Below are 25,015 nucleotides of genomic sequence, written 5' to 3' on the forward strand. Positions count from 1 at the left end.
AAGGCCTGTCCTGGGTGTCACAGGCTTATAATGATCTCAGTCTGTGCTGTTGGAAGATGTTTTTGTTTTGATGATGTACCAACTTCTACATCCCAGCCCTGGCCCCAGCAAAAAAAGAAAACCTCGAACCCCACTTGTTTTAAGATTGGCATCTGGTCCATCATGTCCAATTCCAAGTGACCCTACAATAATTCATGTTGAGGGGAAGAGAACCTTTTATTTACTTTCAGGTTTTCAGCTATTACAGACTGTACTCATAAATCTCTCATTCCTGTCTAGGATGGGTGGAGTGAGACGGTCGGGAGGAAGAAAATCCCTCAGCCTCACCAGACAGGGTGGAGGGAAAATAAACACAAAGAAAAATGTGCCACTGGTTTCATTTATCTCATTATTAGGATGTTATGCCGATCTGAAAAATAATGTCCAAGTAACAACATTAATTGGCAAGGGATATTACCATCTGGAATGGATAAAGAGGGGGAAATTCATTTATATTATCTTTTTATCATTAGGTCATGCATAAATGGTACATTTCAGTTTATGATTATAAATCATAGCAGTTCAAAATATCTAACATTTGTGTGGTATACATTCAGTTTGCAGAATTCTTTCATGAGCATTTTGAGCCTCCCAAATGCTCATCAATCATGTGGCAGATATGAGAACCATCCCAATAACAAATACAGGAATGAGACTTACAGTGGGAAAATGGCTTGTCCAAGGTCACACAATTAGTAACAGGTAAATCTGTACTTGCACCTAAATCTTATGAGTTCATAATCTATGTTGAATTTGGGAAAGAACGGCCTTATTTTGTAGTGTTACACTGGTGAGGCCTGAGACATTAGACTGCAACATTAGGGTTAGGTCACCTGTACCTTCTTTTGGTGTGTGTGAGAGAGAGAGAAATGCAAATTCTCAGGCTCCACCTCAGAACTCTGGGGTTAGGGCCTAGCAATCTGGTTTAATGAGTCCTCTAGATGATCCTCATGATTCTCATGCTGCTAAAGCTTAAAAACCCTGGGCTAAAGCTTGAGAACCACTGTGCTAAAGCAATGATTCTCAGCCTTGGCCACACACTGGAGTCACCTGGGAACTTTAAAAACTACTGAGGCTTTTGTCCCAACCCCAAAGATTCTGATTTAATTGATCTACAATATGGTTTTCAACCACATCACTACTGACATTTTGGGCTGGATTATTATGTGTTGGCGGGCCTGTCCTGTGCATTGCAAAATGTTTAACAGCATCACTGACCTCTACCCAATAGATGTTAGTAGCCTCCCTCTCCCCCACCACCAGTTGTAATAAATGTCTCCAGACATTACCAAATGTCCCCTGGGGGCCAAAGATGAGAAGCACTAATCGAGGGCCATGGTCCAAGCACTGGGATTTTTAAATGCTCCCTCAATCATGCTAATGTACAGCCACGGCTAGGAACTGTCACTCTGGAAGGTTCCTTTTAATGAGCAGCTTTGGATGTGCAATGGACTAAAGAACAAGAAAAGGTAAACTTTATAGCACTGGGTGTAAAGTTAGACTAAATCAACGTGCAGTGAAGACTCTGGCACTTTGCCCAGGAGTCAAGTATACAGGCTTTAGGGTGTAAATTTCACATCAACCATTGGCTCCTTACATCTTTGCTGACTTTCTGGCTGTTGGGTGTGTTCCAGAAAACTGACATAAACAGGTACTTTGCTCTTATCTAAAAATTCCCAACCAAGTAGCTTATTGCTTTGTGCTAAATATAATAGTGGACATCCTGCTTTCAGACCTAGTCCTTCTAAAAACAGGATGCTTATCAGTGTATCATGTGATATAAGTCCTTCTGTAAATCTGTTTTGACAGGCTTAAAAAATTCAGCCTGTCAATTTTATGATGTTGATTTTGACACAATCCAAATCACCCATTTCTATATTAATTTGTGCCATTTAGTAGTATTTTAGTTTTCAGGTGATGATCAGGGACTTTATATTTCAACTGTAGGAAAATCCCCTATGTAAGAACCAAGGCAAGTGTCCTTCGGTAAATCTGTTCTCCGCAGGCGGCCTTCTGCTGCCTCAGTGAGTGCTCTGTGGTGTTCCTCTGTGATCCCAAGAAGGGGAGGGCACGGTATACATTTTAGACCTTAGGATGTGCATCATCTCCAAGTGCCTGCTCTGCACCTCTTATAGGCTGAGCAGTCCCATCCCAGACCAAAGTGATAGGTCTCCAAGAAAATAGTTTGTGACCTGCCCTCTTCAACCTGGGTCTGAAGTAGAACAGTATTTTCCCAATTTCTCAAAAAACAGTTGTAGGTGATTGTTTTTTTCAACAATAAGAGTGGAAATGCTACTCTGAGGGACTGAGAAATAAGTTTTAAATAGAAAATAAATTACAAGATGAATGTGTTTTCAGGGCAAAATTGGTAATACTAAGACCTATGTTATATGCTTGGAAATTATAGGCCCTTTTATAGTAAAAATAAGAATTGACTGCTCCAAGGTGCCAGATTAACTCTGTGAACCAATTGGTAGTAGCTTGTTCACATTTTATGAAACCAACTAATTCTTTTGCCATAATCTAATTTATCCTAAGCAGTTGCTTATCTTTTTCTATCCTAGTCTAAATTGTTTCATCATTGTGCTTTTAAAAATTAAAACCTTTCGATTAGGCCTCCCAGGAAAGTACTTTAGGAAAAAGGATCATAAAAGACTGTTATAAGTATTGTTTTTCATACAGTTCCACTTGTTTTTATGAAAGGCATATACCTGTATGTACTTAGGAAGATTTCCAGAAGAAAACACAGTTAATAGTGGCTGCCTTTGGGCAGGAAGTTTAGGGGCCTTCATTGGAAGGGAAACATGCTTTTCGTTATACTTTTATACAGCTTATTTTTACCATTTAAAATTTTTTATTTTCAATTTTACATACTGGTATATAAAAGAAAGTACATGCTCCCTGTAGTCTTTCAGAAGTTCCAAAATGCCTCTTCTAATAAGAGAAAAATGGGTGAGCTGCACCCCATGCCTCTTTGATGCCTCTTCCTTTTGTATATGTTCTATTGCTAAAACAGAATGAGCAGAAAGGAGGCTTTAAATGTAAAATTACCCCAACAATGGTTCCATGAATCAAAATAACAAGCAGGTCCTATGTGATTTGAGATTGGGGTAGTTAAGGAGAGCCTCTTTGAAGAAGCCACATTTAACCAGAAAGGGAAGAAGTTGCCTCCAGGCAGGGGCTTAATTTCCCCCTGACTGCATTGGAACAGTTACTATCCATACATCTTTCAGAATGGGGCAGATTTAGGTTGGGGAAGTCTACACTGTGATTGTATCTAACCTTTTCCTTCAATGAGTTCTTTCATTTCCCTTTGTCCATACTTCCCCAAAAGAATCAATGCTCACTCCTGGAGAAAAGAAAAATAACAACAAAAATAACAAACACTTATTTGTGTCAAAGAAATACAATTCTATAATATTTTTGGGCTCACCAAAACCATATCGTTCTCTCAGTCCTTCCTTTACACCTAGCCCTAGTTAAAATTTTAAGCAAGCACGAAAAAGGAAAAAATTCAACTGAGATTGGCCCAAAACAATACATGCTCAGTTGTGGATTTTTCTGCACCATTTTTCTTAGCACATGTCACTAAGACCTTCACAGGATTTCAGAGTCTCCCTAGATGAGCAAGAAACATCCTTTTTTCTCTCATTATTGGATGTTTTTATTGGGAAATCCATTCAAGTGGATTTCAGGATCCTCTGCCTCTGGGAATGAACCAATAATAACATAACAGTTCAACTATTCCAAAGCATATCCTATGACAACCCCTACACATTTAAATTATATCTCTGTAGTCTTTAATGGAGAATTACATTTTTGGGATAAAATACCTAACTCTATAAAAAGGAGCTTTCAGGTGTTTTTTTTCCTTTATAGGGGTGATTCATCCCAGAAATGGTGTTTTGCCTTTGCATGCATCAAGCATTAATAACCAGCAATCAGCAATGGTATAATTGTTAGCTTCATGAAAAATGTCAGAGTTTAGGGAAGTGTTTTTGTGAAGAGCCTATCAGTTATCCTTGGACAAAAGTTTATGTAGAAATTCTGAGAAGACACCAACGAAGACTAGTTCGAGTAAGAGGAAGAAGAGACTAGAGGCAGGACTGGAATAAAGACAAAGGTCCTTTTAGAAAACTATTCAGAAGAAAGGGAAATATATTAAAAGACTAAAGATAACTTCTAAAATTAAGTCAATATAGGATCTTAGCCATAAAAAATAGAATTTTAGAGAGCTTTTGTTACTAAATTCTCAAAATGCATAGGTTCTGATTTTGTATTTATGGGATACTGGTTTCCCACCCTCTTTCAATGGACTCCCATTAATGACCACATTGACCATGAAATTAAACCTCACATAATGTTTTAGAAATGGTAGAACAGAAATTCGAAACTTAACTTAAGAGTTACTATGGCAATCGGTACTTTGCAAAGAAAAAAAGACAAATGTATCTAGTTAGTAGGGTAGTGTTTCCTACTGAGTGAAGAAAGTTTAAATTCTGAGTCACTAAGCAAAATTTGGAAAAGAAATTAATACCATTTTTACTCTTGAAAATGCATCATATATTCAGCAAAGACTTCCCCCTCTTAGGTAGCTGAACTATTCTTCTCCTTGTGCAATACCCCAATTAAAAGAATATCAGCAACTCCAGGGACTTCATGTTCTTGCTACTTACCACAGCCACTAGAGGGGGTCCATCCTTTCATACCAACAAAGACTTTAAATTGTCAACATGAAAAAATAGATTTTTCCACAAATGCTACAAACAGATCACAGAACCCACACTTTTCTCTGTATGATAAAGGCAAGTTTGAGTTTTAATAAAGAAAGGCCGCTTATGACACACATACTGAAGCAGTCAGCTCCTCGAGCACAGAGGGTAAGTTCCAAATGGCTTTGGGTGTTAACCAGCTGACAAAGTCAGAAAATCTTAAACCACTTCATTTTCCCAGTATTCTTCATAACCTTGCATTCAAAACTTTGGCTGCTTGTCAGGAGACAATATTATCTCCCAATTCCACTAGCTGAAGATGATTTGCTTTACTTATGGTTTAGGAAGAACTGATAAGAGATGACTGCCTTGCTTCTCTGTTAAGCTATCATCCAAGCCCCACACTTTTGCAACTCTTTAAAAGTAATTGTTACGACTATTATATGTAAGATCAAAGATTTATCTCTTCTGTTATTATATTTATCATTTTCCAAACTTTTCCAGATTGCTGAGTCTTTAAAACATGAAAAAAGGAGAAGAAGAACACTCTGTTATTACCATGCTAACTGGAAAGCATAATGAATAATAAAATGTAGAAGTTTGGAAGATAATTAGAAGTATGTGTCCATGTACTCCATGCCAGCTCTGCCATTTCTTACTACTTTGTCTCCTTTTTTTCAGCTGTTGGCTGGGCGCTGGCCTTTTGATCACAATGACTTTGGCATATTTCTATGCAAGCTGTTCCCCTTTTTGCAGAAGTCTTCAGTGGGGATCACCGTCCTCAATCTCTGTGCTCTCAGTGTTGACAGGTAATGTGGTTCTTTCCCTTTACTCTTTTGTTGGATTTAGAAAAGCATTTTTATCATAAGAAGGGAAGTCAAGAAGCATTGAGAGTTGGTGCCTGGATAGTTGTTATTTCATGTGAATTAAAATATTAACAGTCTTACTCTACTGTTTAGAATTGCTTTTCACATTTACTGATTATTAGTCATCTTTGGCTTAGGCAATTTGCATCTAGAGCATTTTGTCATTTATATTCATTTGGCAGTCTAATGGCAACAAAAATTCTAATTAAAAAGCATATTAAAAGGAGTAGAGATTGAACAGCTCTTCTAGAAAACAAAATCCTACTGAAGGTTTGCCTTCTGATTCAGTAATAGGGCATAGATTCCTATTTCTGGTATTGGTTTGCCTCACCCATACCATCCCCACCATGCGTGGAAAAAAATTAACTAAACATTCAATTACAAATTATCAGTTCTGTATCAATGTTCTTAATATTTGTGTGTGTGTTTTTTAAGACAGAAAAAATAATTTCAAGCATCTACAGGATGTCCCCAAAAAATGTATACACACTTAACAGTTGATAACTCAATTAATGTTTCTTTCTTTTCAGATTTCACCCATTAGAATTAATAATTATTATTAATAATAATTATTCAAAGTGTGTAAACATTTTTGGCAGACACCCTATATTTTACTAAGACTTGGTTGTAAGACTTCTCCTAAGCTAGCCTTCAATTGGTTATTCAGGTTAATTGCTCTACATTTTAGTTGTAATTCCAGTCTGGTCCTGGGAGGGGGTGAGTGTAACATCCACCTACCCTGCTGCTATCTTGGATCCAAGCATTTCTTATTTTCCACAACTTTCCCCACCTCCATCATCACAATTGTTTCTAATTGCTCTTATGGTTGTTTTCTCATTTCATAGAGATTTTATCAAGACAACTATGATGACAAATGGAAAATATTCTAGTTCTCAGTCGTGTGTGTTAATGATGGAGCAGCCTGATTATGAATAATTTACTAAGATAGACACTAAAAATTACTTCTATTTGTTTTTAAATATTTAATTTACATTGGATTATAGACATGTCATATTCTGGGACTCATGTCACATTATAAAATGAAGCTAGTCTTTGAATATATTCATTATAAGTACATGTTGACTACATTTAAACCACTTTCTATCTCCAATCCTGCCTAAGACATCTGGTTTTCTTACTCCCTTAAGAGAGTATTTTAAAGTATTTTATTTAAGTCACCTTTCCTGATAACTGATCTGAGAGGAGGAGAGAAGAAATAGATATTAGTATAACTCATTGAGAGCCTCAGGATATAGACATTCAGTCTCCATTCCTTTTTTACTGAACTTCAGGCTACCAGTCTAATAGGGCAACAAAGAAAAGTAAACAGAAATGAGTAGCAAAATAAATAGCAATCTTTATCCTACTGAAAATAACCATAAATTTAAAAATGCAATCTTGGCCGTATCGTAAAAGGATTTTCTTGGTCTCTTTGCATAGCTGTATTTTATTCCATTCTGAACTCATCTGGACTTTTTTAGAGATTATACTGCACCCTAAACTATTTACCCTAAAAATCTTTTGCAAAACATTTCTCCAGAAAATTGTGCTGTATATATCCCATGTGGCATCATTGCGCATATCAAAACTATAGACTCTAATCTACAGTGAAGAACAAGATAGCATAATTCCCAGAAGCTGTGTTTTCACAGATTTGTACCTTAAAGATATAGTGAGATAGAACACTGAATATAAGTGATGGGACTCATCTTGGTAGATATGGGTAGCTTGTAAGTTGCCTGGCTTTCCTGACTAATCTTCCACATTAAGTTGCATATCCTACAAACCCATGTGTACCTGTCTCCAATGCCTTGATCTGTTTTATAGCCTTCTGGCTCTATCTCATGAAGCTATAAAAAGGAGAGTGTTTCCTTTCCATTACAACAGCAACAAAAATTTCAAGAATGAAGCCACAAAAATACCATACTACATCACAGGTCATTTCTTAGTACTAAGTCTGAAAGTAGTTAGCAGCAGACCATCACATGAGATCAAAGACCATAAACCAATCTTTCTTTAAACGTAACATTTAAATGTGATTATTATCACAAAAATATTAAAGTAAGAAAAAGGTAAACACAATTTATTAATGCCAATTTGTTTTTTAATTGACATAATTGTTCAGTTACATTTATATTCTATGCTTCTATAAAAACTGTTCTTTCTATTAGACTATAAATACTAAAGATTAGAAATCAGTGTATCTTTAAGTCATTTTTATATATTCTAGCTCAGGACCATAATGAAAGTGATATAGTCATTCTTTGACATTTACCAGAAATACTCTCTATTTACTAAAACTGCCACCCGGTAGAGGTCCACTGTAATCATATTTTGAGGGTAGAAGAAAAGAGAAAATGATGGACTATCTATGGTCACTATTCACTTAAGGATATCTAGCTGCACTTCATAGATAAGATTTCTAATGTTGTTATTTTGTAATATATAAAGAGAATTAAGATATTACCATTACAAGTACCAGCAGCTTTCACTACCTCTTCTATCATCCAATTTCCCCCCTCTACCCCTCCCCACTTAAGAAACATAGACACACTGCCCTGGATGGTGTGGCTCAGTTGGTTGGAGTGTTGTCCCATGCACCAAAAGGTTGAGGGCTGGATTGCCAGTAAAGGCACATATCCAAGTTGCCGGTTCGATCCCTGGTCAGATGGTGCAAATGGGAAGTAACCGATGTTTCCCTTGCACATTAATGTTTCCCTCTCTCTCCCTCTCCCTCTCCCTTCCTCTCTCTCTAAAATTAATAAAAACATATCATTGGATGAGGAATTAAAAAAAAACCATAGACACTCCTATATGATGCTGCCACATCCTATATTCTCACAAGGTTATGCTAGATGCCACATGAAGAGCTCAGACTCAGACCTGCCAGGCAATTGATTTCCAAATGTGTAGGACTTTTAACAGCCCCACTTGTTTTTCACACAAGAATGCCAAAGTAAGTTCCTAAAAAGCCAATGGTTGGTCACTGGCCAAGGGAGGGAATCTGCCAGCATTTATAATTTCTTTGATTGAAATTATTCAAAATTTCCTAACACCTTGGGTCCATTGCCCCATTTTTATTTTCAGGTACAGAGCTGTTGCTTCCTGGAGTCGTGTTCAGGGAATTGGGATTCCCTTGGTCACTGCCATTGAGATTGTCTCCATCTGGATCCTTTCTTTTATCCTGGCCATCCCTGAAGCAATTGGCTTCGTCATGGTGCCCTTTGAATACAAGGGTGAACAGCATAATACCTGTATGCTCAATGCCACATCAGCATTCATGAAGGTACAAATAATTTAAAGGGAATTAACTGGGGAGAGGAGGAGGTCTTCACTTTTACTTACCATCACCATGACTTGTTGCTACCTCTGCAGTGCCCAGTGTGGTTTACTCTATTAGTTCAGTCAAATATTCTCCAGTTGCATAAAAAGTAGATGTTAAACTAGGGCTTAGTTTCTTGAATAGAACAATTATTTTGTTTTTAATTTTATAGCACAACTGTAGATACAACTTTTGTTCTGTACCAAAAAAACCCAGAATTCTGAAATGCATTTATTAGGAAAGAGAGATTATATATATAAAGTGCTACTTCCTATATAATGAAAGCCTAATATGTAAATTGACCAAACTGTGGAACGATTGGTCACGATGACGCACACTGACCACCAAGGAGCAGACACTCAATGCAGGATCTGCCCCAGCCCAAAGGCCCCAGGACAGCCAAGGCGGGTGTGAGCTGGCCGCCCCGCCCCCCACCACCACCAATCGCCCTGCCAGTTGCCCTGCAGAGAGAGGCGACTGGCAGCAGCAGGGGGCGGGGCTGGGGAGTAGGCAGCACCAGGCCGGCCAAGGTGGGTGCCAGCGGGGGCCCCCCAATTGCCCCACAGATCGGCCTTGATTGCTGGCCAGGTTTAGGGACCCTACCTGTGCATGAATATCGTGCATTGGGCCTCTAGTGTTTTATAATAAGGAAAACAGCACAACTTCCATCTGACAGACATGCTGATACTTATTTTTGGTTACTCAGGGAAATATATGTTGCTCACACATTTTTTAAAGGTAGATTTAACTCAAAGTAGGAAGAAAGTTATATTTGCATGTACAAATAATATAAATTTGCAGAACTTTTAAAAAAGTGTTCCGTTTAACAAATTCAGTTGTTGTTTAGTACATCTGGTCACATTAATGTTTCTCTGAAAAGCTTAATCACATGAGTGTATCAGGAAACATACTTACAATGCATATTACCTTTGCAAAACTAGTCAAAGGTGGACTGAGGAGGAAAACCAAAAGGATAACTATTTCACTTAAATCAGCATAATTTAGTGCTTTGATGTAAATTTCATGCAGCTCAGATTCCACATTTAATCACTTTCAGACATCTCAAGGTATGTTTTCCTAACTTGGAAAATTCACAAAATTAGTGGTTTTACAGTTGACCAGTTATCCTCCTTGGACATTCTTGTTTTAAAATTAAAACTATTCATGAAAGCTGCCAAACTGGCAACCTTAAAATTAAGGTCTGTTTATCTACTGACTTTTTTATTACGTCAAATCTTCATAGTGGAAAACAAAGTAGTCAGTAGGAGGTTATCAGAATTTGGGCAGTGTAAATAGGCAACCTAAATATTTCTGAACAAAATGTTCGGGAGAAAAGGCTCAACATAGGAACTTACTAATCACTAGAACTTGACAAAAAGAAAAGGGATACTTTGTAATGACTGAGTCTCCTTTATAAAATGGTCAAGCAATGTTTTTCCTTCAGGCAGGAAAAGCCTAGAGGGTTGTAGTAAAGGCTATGAGTATGAACTGATAATTTTTTTAAATTTGAGAGTCTCTTTCTCCTCCTGTTTTTTGTTTGTATTTTTCTCTCAAATTTTATTCTTATTCTTTGTTTCACACTTTCCTCCTACACTTTGCTCTAACAGACTGGAGGGAGGCCCCTCCATGCCCTTGCTGATGACATCAGTTCAAAAGGAATTTGTGACCCCTTTCTCTATAGGCCTCTGCCATGGAGGGGGCAAGGGGACTCGTCCAGGCCCCTCAGGGGGTCATCTTTCAGGCCCTCTGTAACTGCATTTGGGCATTCACACCAGCCAGCAATGCACCTGGAATAAGGGGATACAAATTGAAGAGGGTACTTAAAGGAGTGTTTGTATTGTACTCAAAGGAAACGAGAGTCCTGATTTTTTCTGTTTGTTTGTTTGTTTGTTTGTTTGTTTATTTTGTAAGCTCACTACAGAAATCTTTCTACAGTGTGATGTGGATAGGGAAAGATCTGCATAAAATGGGAGTTTGACTTAACCTGAAGTTAAAATCCAGAGGTCTGTTCACTTGAATGAGAAAGAAATTACATGTTTATTTTCACTAACTAATAACTAAAATTTATCATTTCTTTCTATTATGAATATAGGCAACAAACTACAATAGTATTTAACAGTACCACATTTTTGTCACTAATAGAAATAATACATTTTCATAGCATATAACATTTGTATAATCTTGCAATATCGTTTACAGTCATCATTGCTTCAACATTCTGATAGTTATTAGAATCACCATTGGATATGTTATTTAATTTGTTAATAAAAACCTATATTACTATATCAAAATTTTATTTTTAATGTTTTGATACTGTTTCTGTGTAACTAGTTTCCATTATAATCGTACATATTTTATTTTATGCATGTAAAGATATTATTCCCAGAAAGGATTACAGTCTTCCCCAGACTTCCAAGGTCTATGGCATAAAAATAGTTAGGAACCTCTGCCCAGAACTTTTTTTCCTCAGGAACCATTTATAGATTATCTTAATAAACATGCTATAAATGTATCCCACTGTGCCTCTTCTATATTCAGAAACTGTCTAGTTTTTCACAGAGCAACATGATTAGTTTTTACTGTGGGAACTGAGATATTATAACTGCATTATCCATAGTAAATAAACAATCTGAGGAAACAGAATAAGGAAAAGAAAAGCATTTCTTCCCAAGTTGATAATTAATTTAGTGGGAAGAAGAATGTAGATATAATTTTCCAATTTCCATTTTTATAGGGTATTAAATTTTCTTCTTTAAAAAGACATAAAAGTGAATAATCCTAGTATTTACAACTCTTGCCCATAGGGAGATCATGCTAAATATGCCTTCAGATAAGGTACTCTGTCTTGATAGTTTCCAGGTGGTAAGTATTAAAAAGAGTGAGAAGGGGCGTGATTATTTATGGCTCAAACTGGCTAGCTAAAAGGTCACATAGCAGGCATACCAGGCAAAGGGTTAACTCCTGGTAACCAAAGCTACACAGATAAGCCATTCATAACCTTCCCTGTTTCCAAACAAGATATTCACATTAAGTACACTTTGACCGTAACAGCCAAAAGTAAACCAGACATTAGCAAAATTTTGAGGCTCACTAATAAAGATAAATATATATTCTGTATGTCTCAGGATCGTTTTGTGAGCTTTGGAAGGGAATTCTTTTTATTGATTAGGGCTCTTCCATTGTACAATTAAGGTGTCTTATAAAATATATCTTTCTTTTAATGCAGTTTATTCATGTGCTATTTTATAAAGACAGGATAATTTCTAGAGTTGCCAATTTAATTGGGTTTTGAGCACCACCCCAAGCTCATTGCCACAACCAGAGAGCATGAATATAAAAATGTATCTGCAAACATGAAGATTTTTAAGGACCCAGAGGCACTACACAGTTAATTTACCTTATAAAGCCCCCTCCCTCTCTCTCCCTTTTCTTCGTTTACAGTTCTACCAAGATGTGAAGGACTGGTGGCTGTTTGGCTTCTACTTCTGCATGCCCTTGGTGTGCACCGCAATTTTCTACACCCTCATGACTTGTGAGATGTTAAACAGAAGGAATGGAAGCTTGAGAATTGCCCTCAGTGAACATCTTAAACAGGTAAATGTAATAAGATTATGAAAATCTGGCCAAGACTATTTTGTCCTTGACAACAAAAGGCTTACAAATACTGTATTTCAAGATTTAGCCTGCTTTCCTGAAAATAAAAATACTGTCTTGTTTGCTTGTATGTCTTATTTTCTTTATAGTTATAATATTAGGTATTTCTTTTGTGAAATAGGGAACCTAACTGGATCCTAGGCCCAAACGGAGGAACTATTTACTGGTTTTGCCAAGAGTATATTGACCATGTGTGTTTGTGTGTGTATCCATTGAATTTGGCTTGGAACTCTGCCAAGACAAAAAGGAGCATATGACTGTCTCCCCTAGCAGGCTTTGCAGTATTGTTGTGGAAATGAAATACAAACCTGGAAACAACTGGAAAATAGAATCACAAGGTGTGGCAAAAGTAGCCTATGCTATAGAAATCCAGGGAAGATATGAGACTAAGTCATGGAAAAACTGTTCGTGGATGAAGGGGATTGAATTGCTCATGGAAGATAAATGGGATCGATGGGAAAGAAAAGGCCAGCAGGTATTTCAGGTGGGAAGATAGGGGTCAGTTATAACATGACATGGAAACCACCCATTTGAGGAGTGAGAAAGGAGATGAACCTCATTAGAGCAACATCAACAACATCAAAGATGAGACTCTTGACAAGAAATGTGATCCTATATATTTGAAGAGGTCAAGTTTTGGAGCAACCAAAATTCTAGAATGAATTTAAATATGTCAATAGGAGGCTGCTATTAGTCCCTCCAGGGAAACAAGTAGAACAGAGCTTTAGAGGGGGAAACTTGGGTCTTAAACTTGCTGGCTCTGTGGCATTGGGGAAATTGCTTAATCTCTCTAAGCTTCTAGTTCCTCTTAAAAATATATAATTTCCCTGATCGGTTTGGCTCATTGGATAGAGCGTCGGCCTGCAGACTCAAGGGTCCCGGGTTCGATTCCGGTCAAGGGCATGTACCTTGGTTGCGGGCACATCTCCAGTGGGGAGTGTGCAGGAGGCAGCTAATCGATGTTTCTCTCTCATCGATGTTTCTAACTCTCTATCCCTCTACCTTCCTCTCTGTAAAAAATCAATAAAATATATTTTAAAAATATATATATATAATACGTCAAGGGGGTTACCTAATACATGTAAGGTATCTAATAGAATCCAACTCATAGTAAGTACCCAGAAAAAGTTCATAGATACTTTTCAAAGAGTAAAACTAGGACTGTAAGTAAGTTCTAAATCTCAGCAGAGAAGGACACCCCACCACAGCAAATTTTAATGTGAGTTTCAGATGGAGCCTGTAAATCCACCCTATATAATTACAATACACAAGCATCATTTTTCAGCAGCAGCTCTTTTCAACTACTTCACTAATTTTTCTGAGCTTCAGCTCCTTGTCTGTAAATTGGGCATAATATCATATAAATCAATGTTATTATAGGAATCAAAGGAAATAATATGCATACACACACTTTGTAAAAATCTAACATGCCATACAAATGGTAGCTATTACCTCCTATTGAAATTTAACAGGAAAATTATATTGAGAAACTTTAGTATGACATTGTTCAAGCATGAAAATTTCAAGTATTCCCAATGTGAAACATATTAAGCAATTATTACCTCTCACTCCTGCAATGGAAATAATTAATTAGAATAGATGTGTGAAAAACAGTGTTTTAAATGTTGATTTTTGTATCAGCACCATGATTGAGCCTGTTTAAGCTATAAGTGGTATTTGCTCTGAAAATAATTCAATAGGGATTGGAAACAATAATAATATGATGATACTTCACATTTACACAGCATTTTTAAAGTTTTGTAAAGCATTTCCATGTTATCTTCTTATTTGATTCATCCAGGCATGCTGTGAGATAGACAAGGCAGGCATTATCCTTATCACGCCGATGGTTAGGCCAGGCTCCCACGCTGCTATAAGAAAACCAAGAATCTGATTGATTAAGAGAGTGGCTCAACCAAATGTAAATTAGAATCCAAGAGTTGGTCCTTATGCAGTAGACATTCCTTTGTGTCCCACTCAAAGCTGTAGAAGGTTCTAAGTGCAGAAGAGCAAGCCTGGCTGGAAGGCCTTCAAGTGGGACTATGGGGGAGCTAGCTCAGAGTGAAAAGCCCTGTCAGTCTTCGACTGCTAGCCTATTGGGCTCTTGGTCTTGCTTCATGTATGTTTCTCAAGTTTCTCTTCGTTATGCTGACAACAATTTGATCAGTTAGGGATTGTGTTTGGGTTCTGGTAGCAAAAACAAAACAAAACAAAATAACATTGAGTAGACCAAGGAGGGGTTTATCTTTCTCCCACAGCAAAAAGTTCAGATGTCATTGATTCAGTGGTAAAGGGACTCACAGGCAGGTGTCTGCTGTTTTGCTGACCTTTCATTATCACAAGACAGCAACTGCAGCTCTACCCTTATATCTGATTTCCAGGCAGAAAGAGGGGGAAGAACATAGATCACATGAGTTATATCTGATTTCCAGGCAAAAAGAGGGGAGGAACATAGAACACATGAGTGTATGAGCATCAAAGGAGTATCCCCCACTTTTAAGTAGCTTTACAGAAACCTCACACAATTTCTACTTAATCTAATTGGTCAGAACTGCCAGGTAGCCATGCAGATGAGTAGGCCCAGGCTCCCACGCTGCTATAACAAAACCAAGAATCTGATTGATAGCAGGGAAAATAAGAGATGAATATTGGGTAAGCAAATAGCAGACTGTAATGGCAATGTATTAATATTACCTTTTAAAAGGGTTATCCTCTTTGATGATGAACTCAGAGGAGATAACCTCCCCCTAATGCTTTACTTTTTTATTTTTCTGGGCACACTGTCTTTCTGTTTACACAAAATGATCCTTTAAAATGATCTCCCATTCCTGCAGATTGGAATCCTTTATTTCTCTCAATCATTGCTCGGTTTATGTGTTCTCTGAAGTACATCCCAGCTAGCCCGATAGCTCCAAAAAGATTAAAGAACTCTCAGTTCTTTGAATTAGAGTCGAAATTTGTGATAACTGCACCCAAATCTTTTTAAATGACTCCATTAATCATGTGGGTTTGCTCTAGGCTTCCTATACTTAATGCTATATGCTCTTGGTTGAACCAGCATTCCTCTTCCAAACCCTGTTTTCAATCAGTTTTATTTTGACATTAACTGATCCCAGTTACAGACAAGTTACATTTTATGTTCCTAGTTAGCCTTCTAAATGCATGCACTATAATACTCAAGCATAATGCACACAAAAGACTGGTTGCTGCTAATCCCTAACCTATGATTTTCCTGATCCTGTGCAGACCTGAAAGTATGTAAACCTTCAACTAAAGTCACTCCAGGGTCAGCATGTCCGAGGTTTTCTCATCATCATTGCTGATAATCCTTTACCCTCATCCCTATGTTTGCAAACAATATATCTTTGGGAAATATGTCATTAATAAAATATTTTTAAAGCAAAAATATCCCAATGCTAGCTTTCTTAAAGATCAAGAAATGGAGAAAACATATTGCTGTGTTGATGATTTTTGTTGTTTTTTAAATATATTTTTATTGATTTTAGAGAGGAAGGGAAAAGGAGAGAGGGATAGAAACATCAATGATGACAGAGAATCACTGATCAGCTGCCTCCTGCACAACCCCTACTGGAGACTAGTCTGCAACCCAGGCACGTGCCCTGACCGGGAATCAAACCATGACTTCCTGGTTCATAGGTTGACACTCAACCACTGAGCACCACTGTCCAGGCTGCTGTTGCTTTTTCTTTTCTATTTCCTATTCCTATTTTATTTTCCAAACATCTTTGCAGATTTGTCCATTCTTTAACATGGTGAGTTCAGTCACTTTGACTGTTATGCTGTAATTAATGCTAGCTAGTTACCTGTTATTAATGCTTTTAGATAATGCTTTTCCCCATATATTTGCCACATGCACACACACACACACACACACACACACACACTCAGGCGCACCCACAGTGTTGGCTTTACTCCAGCCATTTCCCACCACCCCCTGCCATAGAACCTCTGCCCTGGTCCTAATAACCAACCTGAAGCCACCGTCCTTCCTGGCAGTTGCCTAAAAAAATCAGTAGCAAATCCTTATTGAAGTTGGATTCTAAATCTTAAAGGGGTAGAAGTACTGTGAGGCAGGCTGCCCTGGCTCCTCTTTGAGCTATTCTTTCTCTGCTCTCAACTACTTCCTTATGTAGTTCTTTTATCAGCCGAAAAACAATGAATTTACTGTACTTTTTTCTCACTTTCCTTTAGCGTCGAGAAGTGGCAAAAACAGTTTTCTGCTTGGTTGTAATTTTTGCTCTTTGCTGGTTCCCTCTTCATTTAAGCCGTATTTTGAAGAAAACCGTGTATGATCAGATGGACAAGAACCGCTGTGAATTACTTAGGTATGATCCTATGTACCCATTAGGAAATTGGAGTTTCTCTGATTTTCACATTTGTGATACTTTTACAAAATCATCTAGTCTACATTCTCATTAGCCCTGGAAATTAAAACTGCAAAGTTGATTATTTCTTCTTTAGCTGACATAACTCATAACTGATCCCAAAATCTGTGCAAGCCATGTCTATAATCTTGCTGCTCCCCTCCTGAGACTGTGCATAATAGTCTGAGCTAACCAAGTGGCAGGTAAATGTTCTGCAGAACTGAGAGTGCCATTTAAACAAGGACTTTAAAAAAATTCTGACTGCTACCTGTGAGAAATGGCTTCTGGGCAAGAAAAATGCTTATTCTAGGGATAAATGCTAGTTTGCAGTTTTGAAAACATTATGTGCTAATTATTCTACTATTTTCTTTTGCTCTAGTTTCTTGCTGCTCATGGATTATATCGGCATTAACTTGGCAACTATGAATTCATGTATAAACCCAATAGCTCTATATTTTGTGAGCAAGAAATTTAAAAATTGTTTTCAGGTAAGACTGTTTTGCAAGTATTTTTAAGGAAAACCAAATAAGTATATTAAGTAGCCAATAGGTATGGCTAATTCCAATTGTAAATATTATTTTCATCAGCTATACTTTTCAGTAGAGAAGTGAAAATCATATTTTTAACCAGAAAGATGGTTAGATTGTCAGCATAAAAGAAAAGCAGTATCTATTCAGACAACAACATATTCAGAGATTAAAGTTAAAAATAACTAACTTAATAACATGTCAATTTAGAACCCTCCTTTAAAAAGAAAGGCTCAAATGTGAACTGCAGGCCCTATAGAATACATAAATCCTATTCCTTCCTTATATTTATTTTAGGATTTAACAACAGTCTCAGCAAAACATAAACTCTATTGTTAAGAAAGCTCTTTCTGCCCTAACTGGTTTGGCTCAGTGGATAGAGCATCAGCCTGCAGACTGAAGAGTCCCATGTTCAATTCCAGTCAAAGGCATGTACCTTGGCTGCAAGCACATCCCCAGTAGGGGGTGTGCAGGAGGCGATGTTTCTAACTCTCTATCGCTCTCCCTTCCTCTCTGTAAAAAATCAATAAAATATATTTTTTTAAAAAGAAAGCTCTTTCTAAATACTACTTAATAGTATATTTAATAATAGCCTCTTTAAGACAAGTAAATACTTATTGCTCTGGAAATCTGAATTAATGTAATTGCATTTGAAATCAGTTTCCTTCTGTTCTTCAAACCTTCTTGTAGCTAAATCAACCCATGTCCTCCAGAAGCTCCAAGCACAGTTCCTGGAATGATTTAACATAGAATTAATCCAAATTGGATTCTGTTATCTCTAGCCAGGATGTTAGTTCATGGCACATATTAGGAAGAGTAGCATAGAGGTCAAGGGTGCAGGCTCAGGAAGCAAACAATCTTGATTTGCATCACAGCTCTGCACTTACTGACAAACCCAGGTCTGGGTGGTGCCCTTCCTGCTTCCTTCATTTGCTGGTCTGTAAAATCAGACAATCACAATATCTATCTCATAAGTAGGATTCAGTAGGTTAATACTATATGTTAAGTGCTTAAAACAAATAATAAGTGCTAAGTATGAGTTTATTATTATTTGGGATAAAGTGGACAAGAAAAAACACAGTGACTGCCCTCGTGGAACTTACAATCTAAAAGGAGAATTATACAAATAGATGAAACCTGGTAGTTTCATACAACTTGGTAGGAAATTAGCAACTACCACCTAGTGCTGTGAGCATCAGATGAGGTACACAATGCAGAGAGCCACACCAGTGGTGCACACTGAAGAAATGCTAGGTTCCCCTCCTAATCCCCCACTTATGCCCACCCCAAGTCATAGAGCACTCTTCCTCTGGCCAAAACTGCTTCCCTCTTTGACTTAGAATTTAAACAAGAAACAAGGGATATATTTCGCTGCACAAGAATGGACAATTTAGCTTTTACCTAGGGTTTACAGGCTCCATACCCTAGATTACTGTTAAGGTTCTGTCCTCAAATGTATGTGGACATTTACCTCTTGTTGGTGGGAACGTAACACATGTCATGTCATTTAGCATCTGTTTCTTCTCCCAGTCTTGCCTCTGCTGCTGCTGTTACCAGTCCAAAAGTCTGATGACCTCAGTCCCCATGAATGGAACCAGCATCCAGTGGAAGAACCACGAACAAAACAACCACAACACAGAGAGGAGTAGCCACAAGGATAGTATAAACTGAACAGCTTAAGAAACATTAATCAATATTCCTTCAAACCTTATTAGAGAAAAAAAACACAGCAACTATGTCTCCAGAAGTCTCTTCTCTCATGACTCAGACCCACGCCCGGAAAATGCTTTCCAAAACATGAGAGGTGGACTGTTTCATGCCCACAAATTCAATGACTCTTACTTCTTTAATTTATCTAATTTACGTATTCTGTATGTTATATTCAACACTAAAAAATGGTGAGAGTTGGCAGGGGATAGGGAGACTGTTAAATGAAACCAGAAGGATATTTACTACTTTTGCATGAAAATCATTTTCACGTGCATGACTAGCTTTCACGGCTGTTCTGTCAAATGTTTAATGAGAACTGGTCACCATGAAAGTTTGGAGGTTATAAAATAGAGATATTTTTTAAATGTTTTTTTTTTTTTTTTGCAAACACGGTATGGGCATAAGTCACCTTTATTTTGAAATGTCATTCAGTGCCAGTATTTTTTAACTGCATAGCAGCCTAAAAATAATTATTTGAGTTCATTTTGTAAAAACAAAAAAAAAAAAAAAGTAAAACAATTTAGTGAAAAATTAGGTTGTTTCTCATGCCACTGTGGTGTTTTTTTTTAAACATAAATTTTCAAGCTGCAACAAATACAGAACTAAAGTACAAATTGATAACCACACATGGCAGTTTAATAGCTGCTATTCAAAGAATTTTTAAGAACCTATTTTTTTTATGGTGTTTCATTACAGGAGATCCTGAACATTTTTTCATCTTAAATTTTAATAAAATAATGCTTGAATCAAATAGTTCTATTTTTCATAAGCCCAATCTATTTTTAATGTCTTTTATGTACAATCAATATCATATACCAAAATGTAAAGGTACCTGTAGTTTAACTATACCCAAGACTTTCAGTTCAATGCATAGAAGTCTAAACCTAGGAGAATAGAATTAAATATTTTTAGAAGATTTGGAAATTTTCATTGAGGTTTTTTAGTAATAGTAACATGTATATTTATGTATATGCATACATATATATGTACATATATGCATATATGTGTGTATGTATATATAGTTTACATATCACCTCATATTCTCTTGTTTTAAATGTTAACTGGCAGAAAGACTTTTTTTGATCATTTCCTTTTCCATAGAGGAAACATAATTTCAAAGTGGCTGGCTGAGTTTATCATGTCAGTGAATATAATCACCCCAAAGGCCACCAGAGAAGGTTCACTTCTCTGGGTTTCCAGTGTGAACTTAAACACCTCCCCCTCTCCCACAACTCACATGGTCACCATTTGAAAGGGCCCACAGTGACTTTTGCTGGGTATTTTCCAAGATGTTTACAGACTGTGAGTAGAGCAGAAAATCTTTTAGCATGTGTGTGTGTATATATATATATATATATATATATATATATATACACAACTGTACATATCTTTTAGCCAATTTTTCTGTTATTATCTCTATGGAATATATTTGTGTGTGTGATACATGCATGTGTGTGATGTTTTGTATGGACGTATGTAATCTAATAATGATGCCTTGCAGCTGTGCCAAAGCACACACTTGGACTGGAATCTAGGTGGTTGTTTATCATGACAGTCGGCCTCAGTCAGTTTTAATCTGTGTTCATAAAGCATGTGACTATGTCACCGTTAAAAGTGGAATATGGGAGGCAGCATGAAAGGGGATGAGTCATGGGTTAACAATAGGGTTTTATTTGCTTGGTTGGTTGGCTGATTGGCTGGTTTGATAAAACAGTATTTGGGGTTGTTGGAGCAAATGTCATTAAACTATGAGTAATTATATTGTCTTAATCCTCAACTAAACTCAGTGATAAGGTTGACAAGTAATCTAATGTATATATCAGACTACACCAAACATATTCCTGATGATAAATTAGCTAATAATTTGTTGGGCTGTGTTTTAGCACCATCACGTATAAAATGATATCAGGTTCCAATGGACCCCATTGTAGGGCTTTTTGATGTGTAAGCAGTCGAATTCCATTATTCCACTGGTACATACCATGCACTGATATATACCCATAATGTAAGCCATAAACTCACACCATTTTGTTTAAACAACTATTTTTTTGTTTAAGATACTTTCTCTCTTGCATATGAATAATGCATTTTATAAGTTCAGAAAGTCATAGCTTTCTTAATAACCACACAGGCTTCAATGGACATTTTGTTTATGGACTGGTAAGTAACTGTGGTTTACTAGTAGGAATATTTCCAGTTTCTACTTTTACCACATCTTTCCAAGTAAAACTGTAGAAATGAGCCAAAAGCCAAGGCCCTGCATTGGCAGTGGCCTGTAAGTATAAAATAAAGTTTACAGAAGCCTTGCAAGTGTCTCTTCATTTTTACATAGTTCTTCAGAGAAAATGTTTGCTAGACAATGCCTATTGTAAACCTCTTCCTAGTAACAGCCAGTCAAGCAATTTCACTTTCAAACACATACTTCCTAACTGTTGTGCTGAACACATAACAACCTCATTCATTTCTTCATTCACCTTTCTAGTAAATTTTGCTGAGCATCTGCTATGCCCCAGGAATTTTTCTAGGAACTGGAGATATAGCAGTGAACATAACAGGCGAAGTTCCTGCTCTTATGGAGCTTGAATTCTAGAGGAAGGAGCTAAACAATTACAGTCCATAAACAATACGTCAAGCGATACCTAGAGGAATAGACTTATGTGTATCCAGCTGCTTATTTAACATCTCCAACTGAATGACTAACAGACCTACCATATCTAAAACTAAGCTCCTGATATCCCTCTAACCCAGCGATTCTCAACCTGTGGGTCGCGAACCCTTTGGTGATCGAACAACCCTTTCACAGGGGTCGCCTAAGACCATCCTGCATATCAGATATTTACATTACTATTCGTAACAGTAGCAACATTACAGTTATGAAGTAGCAACGAAAATAATTTTATGGTTGGGTCACAACATGAGGAACTGTATTTAAAGGGCCAGAAGGTTGAGAACCACTGCTCTAACCTGTGCCACTATAATATTCCTCTGCTCATGTATTAGTCAGGATTCAACAGAGAAACAGAGCCAATATGTATAAGAGAAGATTTATGATGGGAATTGGCTCATGTAATTATGGAGGCTGAGATATGCTATCATCTGCCGTCTGCAAGTTGGAGAAATAGGAAAGTCACTGATGTAATTCAGTCCTAGTCCAAAGTCCTGAAAAATAGGGAATCCAGTGGTGTAACTCCCAGTCTGAGGCCAAAAGCCTGAGAACATTTGGAGCAGCCAGCTGATGTAAGTCCCAGAGCCCAAAGGCCCTAGAACCAGGAGAGCTGATATCCAAGGACAAGAGAAAATGGATGTCCCAGCTCAAGAACAGAGAGAGAAATTTCATCCTTCCTCTACTGTTTTTTCTCTTCAGGCCATCTACAGATGGATAGGGTCTAGTGAGAATACATTTGATTTCCTCTGACTTCTGATTCAAATGCTAATCTCTTCAGGAAATGCCCTCACAGAAACATCCAGAAATAATGTCTTACCAGTTCACAGGGCATCCCTTAGCCCAGTCAAGTTGACACATGAAATTAACCATCACAACTCAGTTAAAGACAGCTCCAACCTTTGAGTTGTCAGGATAAAAACCTTGAAGTCATTCTCATTATCTTCTCTCACACCTTATACCCAATGCCTCAATAAATCCTGCTGGCCTATCTGCAGACTAGATCCAGAACCTAACCACTTCTGTCTACCTCCAGTGTCTTTTTCTGAGCCACCAACATCTCTGGTCAGAACAATTGCAATGAGCTCCTATCATGCCTACTTGTTTCCAGCCTTATGCACACCATGTGGTAACTGGGGCCTATATCTCAAATGCCATAAATGGTCTGAAGAGGTTCACATTTCCAAGGTAGGCTGACCAACATCCCTTGAGGATTTTTTTAAAAAGAGCTAAAGGGCCCTAACCGGTTTGGCTTGGTGGATAGAGCATCAGCCTTCGGGCTGAAGGGTCCCAGGTTTGATTCCAGTCAAGGGCATGTACCTTGGTTGCAGGCACATCCCCAGTAGCGGGTGTGCAGGAGGCGGTTGATCAATGTTTCTCTCTCATCGATGTTTCTAACTCTCTATCTCTCTCCCTTCCTCTCTGTAAAAAATCAATAAAATATATTTTTTTAAAAAAGAGCTAAAGGAAGAAGAAAGAAGGAGGAGGAGGAGGAGAAGGAGGAGAAGGAGAAGGAGAAGGAGAAAAGAACTAAAGTAAGAGAGTGCCCCTTCCCAATGTGGCAAGTCTGGGAAGTTGTGGATCTGGGAGTTATAGGCCACTGTCATTTGGGCATTATGAAGAAAGTCTATCTAGATCATTATAAAAATGAAAAAGAGCATTTAAGTTCCTGGTTCCAGTTTCCCCTCATGCTTTCCCTTGGCTTGAGTAAGCAAACCAACACATTAACACATTTACCTCTTTGCCTATGCTAGTTACATTGGTTTTCTGTTTTCTTACAATACACAACATGCTAAGACCATCTGACTTAAGTTATTTATATTTTCTTGTTGTTGTTTAGATTAATAGGCTTTATGTTTCTTAGAGTAGTGTTAGGTTTACAGAAAAGTTGATTGGGAAGTATAGAGTTCCTACATGTTCTTTCTCCTCCTTCCCTGCACAGTCCCCCCAATTATTTATCTCCTATATTAGTGTAATACTTATGATGAACCCAATATTGATTCACTATTATTAACTAAATTCTATAATTTACATTAAGATTCACTCTTTGTGTTGTACATTCTATGGGTTCTGACAAAGATACAGTGACAATTATCCACCACTAGAGGCCCAGTGCATGAAATTCGTGCACTGGGGGTGGGGGTACCCTCAGCCCAGCCTGCCCCTCTCACAGTCTGGAAGCCCTCAGTGGATGTCCTTCTGAAGGCCACAGTCTGGCAGCAGAGGCTCGGCGCAGGCGTCCCGTGTGTGTGTGTGTGTGTGTGTGTGTGTGTGTGTGTGTGTCTGCTGGGGCCTGCCCCCCAGCCGCACCACGTAGGCTCGAAGCAGTTGCCGTGTGTGTGTGTGTGTGTGTCCCCACTAGGGGTCTGCCCCCAGCCACACTGGAGGCTCAGAGCAGGCACTGTGTGTATATGTGTGTGTGTGTGTGTGTGTGTGTGTGTGTGTGTGTGTGTGTGTGTTTGTGTCTCTGCTGGGGGCCTGCCCCCAGCCACACCATGGAGGCTTGGAGCAGGAGCCCCTCTGTGTTGATCTCTCAGGCTCCTGGCCTCCACTGCATGTTGTACTCTCCCTTGAGCTATGGCCAGGATGGGGGTGCTGCTTGCAAGCCAGGCTTTCCTGCTCCAGGATCGCCATGGTGAAGGGGGAGCAGGCCCAGCTGGGGGCTGCCTGCAGGCTGGGCTTGCTCTCCTGCTCCCAGATCCCCATGGCGACCAGGGAGCAGGCCCAGCTGGGGCTGCCCATAGGCCGGGCTTTCCTGCTCCTGGATCAGGCCCAGCAAGGGGCTGCCCTCAGGCCAGGCTTGCTTTCCTGATCCCAGATCACCATGGCAATTGGGGAGCAGACAAAGTTTGGGGCTGCCCACAGGCCAGGCTTGCTTTCCTGCTCCCGGATCCTCATGGTGACCGGGGAGAAGGTGCAGCTGGGGGCTGCCCGCAGGCCAGGCTTGCTTTCCTGCTCCCGGATCAGGCGCAGCTGGGGGCTGCCTACAGGCCGCACTTTTCTACTTACCGATGGCCGGATCACCACAGCAACCCAGGGCCCAGCGGCACTTTCCTGCTCTCCAATAGTCATAGGGTCCCAGCTGGGGGCGGGGCTTAGCAGTGTGGGGCTCAGGCGGCTCCAACTGGGGGCTCAGGT

General features: G+C 38.5%; 1 protein-coding gene across 1 annotated transcript in view; it reads left to right on the forward strand.

Annotated features, from left to right (window-relative positions):
• EDNRA (endothelin receptor type A) overlaps positions 1–21,521 on the forward strand; it is a 47,401-nt gene extending 25,880 nt beyond the window's left edge. Inside the window, exons 3-8 of the mRNA XM_070415275.1 lie at positions 5,433–5,560; positions 8,705–8,903; positions 12,381–12,533; positions 16,806–16,939; positions 17,358–17,466; positions 19,036–21,521. Coding sequence (XP_070271376.1) covers positions 5,433–5,560; positions 8,705–8,903; positions 12,381–12,533; positions 16,806–16,939; positions 17,358–17,466; positions 19,036–19,176 — 864 coding nt within the window. The 3' untranslated portion in view covers positions 19,177–21,521. The remainder of the gene's footprint in view (positions 1–5,432; positions 5,561–8,704; positions 8,904–12,380; positions 12,534–16,805; positions 16,940–17,357; positions 17,467–19,035) is intronic.
• Positions 21,522–25,015: the final 3,494 nt, after the last annotated feature.

Source organism: Myotis yumanensis, unplaced genomic scaffold, assembly GCF_028538775.1.
Source record: "Myotis yumanensis isolate MYYU_CA2020_CCGP unplaced genomic scaffold, mMyoYum1.0.hap1 SCAF_5, whole genome shotgun sequence".
NCBI lineage: Eukaryota > Metazoa > Chordata > Mammalia > Chiroptera > Vespertilionidae > Myotis > Myotis yumanensis.